This window comes from Cajanus cajan, chromosome 3 (genome assembly GCF_000230855.2).
Source record: "Cajanus cajan strain Asha chromosome 3, NIPB_CcT2T_4, whole genome shotgun sequence".
NCBI lineage: Eukaryota > Viridiplantae > Streptophyta > Magnoliopsida > Fabales > Fabaceae > Cajanus > Cajanus cajan.
This window is the reverse complement of record NC_138519.1, coordinates 63629694-63637597: the sequence shown is the minus strand read 5'-3', so window position 1 is coordinate 63637597 and position 7904 is coordinate 63629694. Positions and strand designations below refer to the sequence as shown.

General features: G+C 28.8%; 1 protein-coding gene across 1 annotated transcript; it reads left to right on the top strand.

The window, feature by feature from the left end:
• Window positions 1-690: 690 nt before the first annotated feature.
• LOC145956389 (uncharacterized) lies at window positions 691-1789 on the top strand. The gene is made up of 3 exons (XM_083071981.1): window positions 691-885; window positions 1560-1661; window positions 1754-1789. The coding sequence occupies exons 1-3, from the start codon at window positions 691-693 to the stop codon at window positions 1787-1789; spliced, it is 333 nt and encodes a 110-aa protein (XP_082928107.1).
• Window positions 1790-7904: the final 6115 nt, after the last annotated feature.

Sequence of the window (7904 nt, the reverse complement as noted above, 5' to 3'; positions counted from 1 at the left end):
CGCTAATTTCGTCGCTATTCAATTTGTAAATTGCATATCTTTTAGCGACCGAATAGCCACCAAATCTTGCACCACAAACTCTTCTACTAATATTCACATCTCAACCTCAGAATCAACAAATCTTATTGGACAGATTTGACAACATGTTATTCAGGAAGAACATAATCCCACTATTGTAGGAGAATCAATTCCTGCTATTTTTCTTTAAAGAAGACACACCTTCGACACTAGAAGGTTCACTTACACTTGAGTACCCACCACCTTCAGAGTTTGGACATCCAAATGATCAGAGGCCTTGGCTTTATGTAGAAAAATGAGAGTAAGTAAATTTTGATTTTATGCTTTCTTTTGCTATAATATTATATAATTAAATATGACTTTGACAATATCTTTTTAAACAAGTTTACACCGGCCAATGGACCCTCTGTTGTCATTTCAAGGATCATTAGGCAAAAATTTGATCAACCAAGTCCTTATTGGAAGAAAGTAACACTTGACCTTCGAGACAGATGATTTGGAGAGTTTAAGGTATATTGAGTTGGATTTCTATTTAAAATGTGTTATTTGTTGAATTATGTTTGTTGAATAACTAACCTTTTTTTACAGAAAGAGTTTAGGTGGGATCCACAACAAGAGCAACTCAATAGGTCTATTTTTGAAACAAAAGGTTCACGCATTTTAAAAAATGCCATGAACAAGGCCAGGAATGTTCAAGATAAGGGGACATGGATTCAAGCTAGTGTTCGAGCAACTTTGAACCAACATTGGGGTTCTGAGAGTTTCAAAAATAAGAGTTCCACTACCAAGGCAAATCAAGTTGTTGATAAGAGGGCTTCAGCCTATTGTGGTGGCTCTATATCCACAACAACTCATTATGTGAAATTGGTATTTTTATTTCAACTTTAATCTCAATATTGTATGACTCTGATACTATAATTAAAAATCGGTCTGCATAATTTTATGACTTTGATACAAAATTAAGGACACACTTACAATAGGTTATCTACAAATATACGTAGAAGGCTTACAATAGTTCTAGATCTCTACAAGGCTAGTTATCCCTTTTGCTTGAAATAATTATTATTAAAATCAAATGTGGTTACATGTCCCTTACAAAGACACAAACACAAAATTCTAGCTATATGCAATTGTTATCCCTTTTGATTAAGATTACCATTGTAGAAGGTGCATATGTTAATCTATATTATACATTGTGCAATATTTTTTACATTGTTGCAGTTATGTCTTCATGTGGGAAAGTAAGCATTATAATTTGTATAAGATAACATCTTAGCAATATCCTTGATGCTTTATAATGGTTATGTATGCTACCTTATTTATGATCTATAAAAATTTATGAAGACATATCTTTTATAATTTGTATTGATATCATAATTTTAGCAAGAATCTAATAAAAGTTAAACCCTTTATAATTTATTTACTTTAATTGCATGTTCTTGTAAAGAGAAATATATTTGATGTTAGATCCATTATACATGATGTATAAAATTTTATATTCACTCTAAAAGATGATTTGTAAAACATATTTAAATATGTAGTCTAAAGAGTTTCAACGACCACCAACTACACGGGAGATAGTGGAGAGGACAAAAAAGTTGAAGACTGGAGCTTGGGTTAATGACAAGACCTGGGACCTTGCTGTAAGTTTTACCTTTCAACTTTTCTAAATATATTTTGAAGTTTATCTTTATGTATTAATTGTAAAAATATGATGTTTTAATTTATTTTGCAGGAAAGATATCAAAAACGTCGAGAAGAGGTCCTATAATGTACTGGGGAAGGAACATCTACATAAGAGTCTCTTGCCTCCATCAATGAAAATGAAATATATTTAGGTGTTGTAGGAGGTGAGAATGATAAAGGACATGTGTATGGACTTGGTACTTTGAGCAAAAATTTTAGTCAGTCAACACATGTTCAATCTACTTTAAGTCAACCTTTAGTGGTAGAGGCAATAGAGGAAATGCGTCAAAAAATTGACAAATTGAATGCTAAGCTTATAGCAAAGGAAAATAAGGAAATGATGCTTGAGCAAAAGATGGAACAATTAATGAAAAATCATGAGTTGCAGATTGAGCACATGAGACAGCAAAGTGAGCGTATGCATCAACAAGATGAGCAAATACAGTTAATCTTATGATACTTTCATATTAACTCTCTTATGTCAGGGTCTAGTATACCAACTACCACTCTGGATGATCCTAGACACCATGTTGAAGACGAGTAGGATGATCATGTTGATGATACATCGAAAGATTGTTGATTGCATGTGTATTTGTCTTTTATGATATCATATACTAGTTTTAATTTTTACTATTAGTTATATGTTATATACTCATTTTAGATGCTTTTAGTTAGTTGTGGTTATGAAGACTTATTTTGGTTTTTTCTATTAGTAATATGTCATATACTTTTATTTTGGATGTTTTATGTTAGTTGTGGTTTAGAATACTTTATTTGATTTTTACTATTAGTTATTAGTTATATGTCATTTTTATTTTGGATTCTTTTTATTAGTTGTGATTTTGAAGATTATATCATATATTATATATGTTAATTACTTTTATTGTGATATTAGGACTATATATGCATTATCAATTTTAGTGTTAATGTTTATGACTATTAAGTAGGTTCAAAATAGAAATCAAAATAAAATCAAATAAATAGTGCTTTAGGTATAAAATTAGCGATCAATTTTTTTGTCTTTAAAAATAAACTAAACCTAGTGACTTAGCGACCGATTTTCTTGTCTCTAAAAATAAAACAAACTTAGTAACTGAATTTGGGACGGAATAAAACTTATAGCGACTGAATTTGCGACCGAGTATAACTCATAGCGACTGAAAAATGTGTCACTAATAATTTAGTGACAAAAAAAAGCGACCGAATTTGCGACATCTATAAAATTTAATAAAATAAAAAATAAATATTTAGAGACTAAAATAAAAATCATTTTTATTTTATTTGAAAAATAAAAACATAGTTAGCGACCAATTTAGTGACATCTAGTTTAGTCACCAATTTGGTCCCCATATACAATAGTGACCATAATGATAGCAACTAGTTGGCGACCGAAAATTTTGATCGCTAAAAAGTGACCTATGATATTTTTGTCGCTATATAGCTTTGTGACCAGAATTTTTGCAACTACTTAAATTCGGTCGCTAAGGTAAATAACGACCAATTTGAGCAATTTAGCGACTGATTTTTGTGGTCGCTAAAAGCCTTTTTTTTGTAGTGTTCGGGGCATCAGGCATGACTCCAAGGAGAGGTCTCTATCTTACTTAGGCGTAAGATTGATGGCCTTCGCATAAGAAAAGAGACTCGTTTTTGCCTAGGTTCATGTCTGGCACTAATGTGTGTAACACCGAGCATGAGTCAGGCAAAGAGTTCTCAACCTGATTGGGGGTTGAGCATGGGTATTTTCATGTTAGGCACAAGAGTATGGGGTTCTCTGTCTCAATCATGTTGGGCGCGAGTGGTGCAACGTTGGACATGGGCGAGATAGGGAGCTTTTTGCCTCAATGGCGCTGAACGCCCAGAAAGTGGCAACGAACGCGAGTTTTATGATGAAAAGTTGTTACTTAAAATTGTTTTACAGTTGATTGATGATAAATAAGTTGTATGAATAATGATGTAAGATGATATGTTTGATATGTAGTAAATTGAACATGTTGTAAAGTTGTGTATTATTTTAAGTTACCTAAGCCATTTACAATTGTTGATTAATGAAAGTTGCTCATGTTGAAAAGATGTATGATGTTTAAGTTGTTCAAGTTAATAAGTTATATGTTGAATGTTGATAAAGTTGTTAAGTTTATAAGTTATAGATATGTGGGTTAGATACATAAAAATTAACTAGAGGGGAGTAAGTTGTTTGCAAAATTAGAATATCCTATTGTGCGGATATATGTTGCAATGCTCAAAGAGCCTGGTTAAAACCCTTCAGCAGGTAAGTTAGCCTCTAAATGGGTAAGTTGTTTTTCAGTTGTCTCTTCTAGGTTTTATGTGGTATCCATGTGTGAGCAAGGTTAAGGCACATATCTATAAAGCTACCAATCGAGTAAAGTACAAAGTACGGGACTTAGTCCCTGACAGAGTATTGGAGGGTAATCGATGGGCTAATCTCATAGGAAGCTTATTAATGTTACAAGCTAATGTCGTGGAAAACCTATATCTAAATTGTTCTACTTTGACATAGAACCACACTTCCTAGTTTAAGTAGTGAAATTTGAGAAATCGATCTAATTTATGCTAACTTTGTTTTTGGCCTTTGTGTCAATTGTTTTTTTCTAGTTTTATATCAACCGTTGTAATTTGATAGGGTCAAGTCACTTAAACTATTCACCTCAATCGTATGAGATCTTTGTAATTGATATGTGTGACAATGCATTATTGTGATATATATGTTGATGTGTTGAATATGTTGTGAGCTATTTAATTTGTTATGTTGATGATTTTGTTTTGTTGGGAGTTGTTATAATTTGCTATGATGATATTGTTTAGAAGTTGTTTTGTTAAATTCTTTTTGCAAGGTTAATTACCTTGTGTTTTCCTTATAGTTAGAACTGCAATGATCATACTTGATATGAGAGCGGAACATGATTAGCAAGATGACTTGGACAGTTGGCAGTTAGTCACATTGAAGGTGGCTAAGTTTTGTTGATAGCTACTCTAATGTAGTTAGATCTTGCATAAATGTTGATCGACGCTTAAGTTTGTTTTGCACTTAATACTGTATTTTGTATATAACATTATGTACTTGATACTAATATCGACTATATATAGACTCTAGCTTTGATGTATGTTGTCTAATCTTCCGCTATATAATTACAAGTATAGTAACATGTTGAATTGTTATATATTTCGATCATGACATTAAATAAAAGAAATTAATTTTTACTTTTCTAATAATTTAAAAATAAAAATGATATATAATAATAATAATAATAAATAAATAAATAAATAATAATAATAATAAAGAAATCACTCTCTGTGACTCTCATGATTTTCATGATTGTAGTTAAATGCCATAACCAAGGACGGAGCCAAGGGGAGACCTACGGGTGCCACGGCCCCCTCAACAATTTTAATTTTTTTTTTATATTTTTTTTATATGCTTTTGATACTTTAATTTTCATTTATTATAAATTATATATTATTTATTCTCGGCCCCCCAGTATTGAAATCCTGGCTCCGTCCCATAACTAATTAATTAAAATTTCCTTTTATCTCATATATTGTCACTTTACTATTACGTATACAGTACGATACTAATTAACTTGTGTTGAAGGTTTTTTTTTTTTTTTTTCCCCAAATATCCATTCGAATATGTCTCTTTGCTCACTGGAGCAGCGTCGTGATCATAATAAGGCCGGCTTACGCAAGAGGTTGATAAAACTCTTACGATAAGCCTTTCAAAAGAAATTATTTTATATAATTTTTTAAACCTTATATTAATTAAAAGTTACTTTTTTTATTATTAAAACTTACTCTAAAGATCCAAAGATCCATCTCTAAAAAAAATAAATGTAATCATTTTTTAAAGTTTATCTCTAAAACATTTTTATTTTTTACAAAAAAATATTATTATTAATTCTTAAAAAATTTCACCTCAAAATTTATTTTATTAGGTTTACAATGTGTTGTTAGGCCGGTCGAAATGATCATCGCCGCTCCCTTCAAATTAAAGCAACTTAACGGCCTATATATAAACAAAGAAGGTTATCCAACATTAAATGTACGAAGAGTTCATGATATGTTACTTATAAGAAAACTAGAAAAGAAACTAACACGTATTAAGTTGTTTTAAACAAATCTTAACAGTTTGGCTTTAACAATTATGAATCTATCACATTACACAACACACACATACATAACATATATATATATATATATATATATATATTAATCCTTCCACGAAAGCTCAAAATAGGAGAGGAGCTAGGGAGAGAGAATGACAGTTTTGTCAATTTGTTTTAAAGAATTGTATTAGTTTAGAGCTTAAATAAAAAAAAATAAAAAAAGAAGAATATAATCTGATAAGGAATCTAACATTCAAGTATATAAGAATGAGCTCTACATATGAATAATTTATGATTGAGTTGCCTTTGTATAAAATTGTGCATATGATAAGGGGTTGGACTTTAAATTTGTGGATGAAAAAAAATTGTTATAAGAAATGGGTTGGAGATTAATTTAATCTTATAAGATTAGTTTTTTTTAAAATAAAAATTATTTTTTATTAATATATTATTATGATTTAAAGTCTAGCTTTAACATATAAAATCAAGTTATGAAATGTGAATTATTCTTAATTTATATACATTATTATTATGATTTTATCTTGAGATCTTTGATACATATTATATATTTAAATAAATTTTAAATTTTAGTATTTTGAGGTTAATCCCTATTTTTCGATCATAAATATGGTGACCCACACAAAAAGAACTTGGTTGCACCTATACACACACAAAGTAATGTCTATTTGTCAAGTAGATTACGTAATTTGAATCTGATAATTATTTAGAAAGGTATCCATCTGACATTGAAATATATAAGAATGAGTTATGATTCATGCATGGCATGTTCCTTCTAAGGGATTAGGGAATAATTTATGATGGAGTTGCATTTTTCAAACTGGATTCCGCAAACCTCTCCATTTGTTAAGTACGTAGTTTGTGTACACATAAACGTATATACCACGCGAATGAATTTATTTTCCACATGTCCTACTTGTAATAATTAATGAAATTAATTACAAGGAAGTTTCGTGTTTATAATAGTACTATCAAAGAGACAAAGTTTCACCCGCGATTAATTACAATGCATGAAGTGTAGTGGTAAGCCAAATACGTTTTGAGTCTAAGAAGATAGTCAAACCGTGTTATTTCAGGCTTAAAATAATTAATTCCACATCTAAATAGTGTCTAGATATCCCAAAAAAGCAAATCTAAAATCATCACTATTTAAAATAGCTTATTTGAAAATCTATTAGGTAACCAAAGAGTTGGGTTGAAATATAGTTTTTACAAAATTTTAAAGGATTTTTTTTAAAATTGAACTAGAACTAGTTTAGGTATTAGTTCAAAGTTCAATGATTGAATTATGGTTGATATGTGATCAAATTAATATTAATAAAATAAAAATAATTATTATAACCAATACAAATTAATATTAAATAATATAATATTACAATTTTATATCACTAAAAATTAAAATAACATGTTATTTATAAATTCTTAATATTTAATGTATTTGTAAAGTTTTTAACTATATATAATATAATATTTAAATTTTAATAAAATATAACAAGATCTATTAATAATATCAAGTTTATATATGGGATAAAAAGTATCAAATTAATATAATATAAATTATAAAAAAATAAAGATATTAAAAATACAAATTAAAATAAATAATTAAATTATATTTATGAAACAAGTGTTAAGAATAAGTTACTCTTATTTAAAAAAAATTATTAAATATTTTTTATTAAAAATATTTTAAATTAAATTTTAAAAAATAATTTTTTAACACCCATTCAAACCGATTTGAATGATTTTCTATGGATTTTACTAATTAAAGATCAACTAAATCAATTTAAGGTTGATTTTTTTTGTCAAATCAATGTGATTGACCGATTTGATCCGATTTTCAAAATTATCATTCTAAATTCTAAATTTGTTGTCATTGTAAATAATAAATTATAAAAAGGGCTTATTTATAACAAACAAAATTCATTGGACACAATACTATAAGTACACTTTCTCTACCTAAATTTTTGTTAATGCAAAGGAAAGTGGGCATTACTAACTGGTAAGATTGTAATAACTATAAAGGGTCATTTCCACACGGATGTTGTGGGAAACTAGAGCATC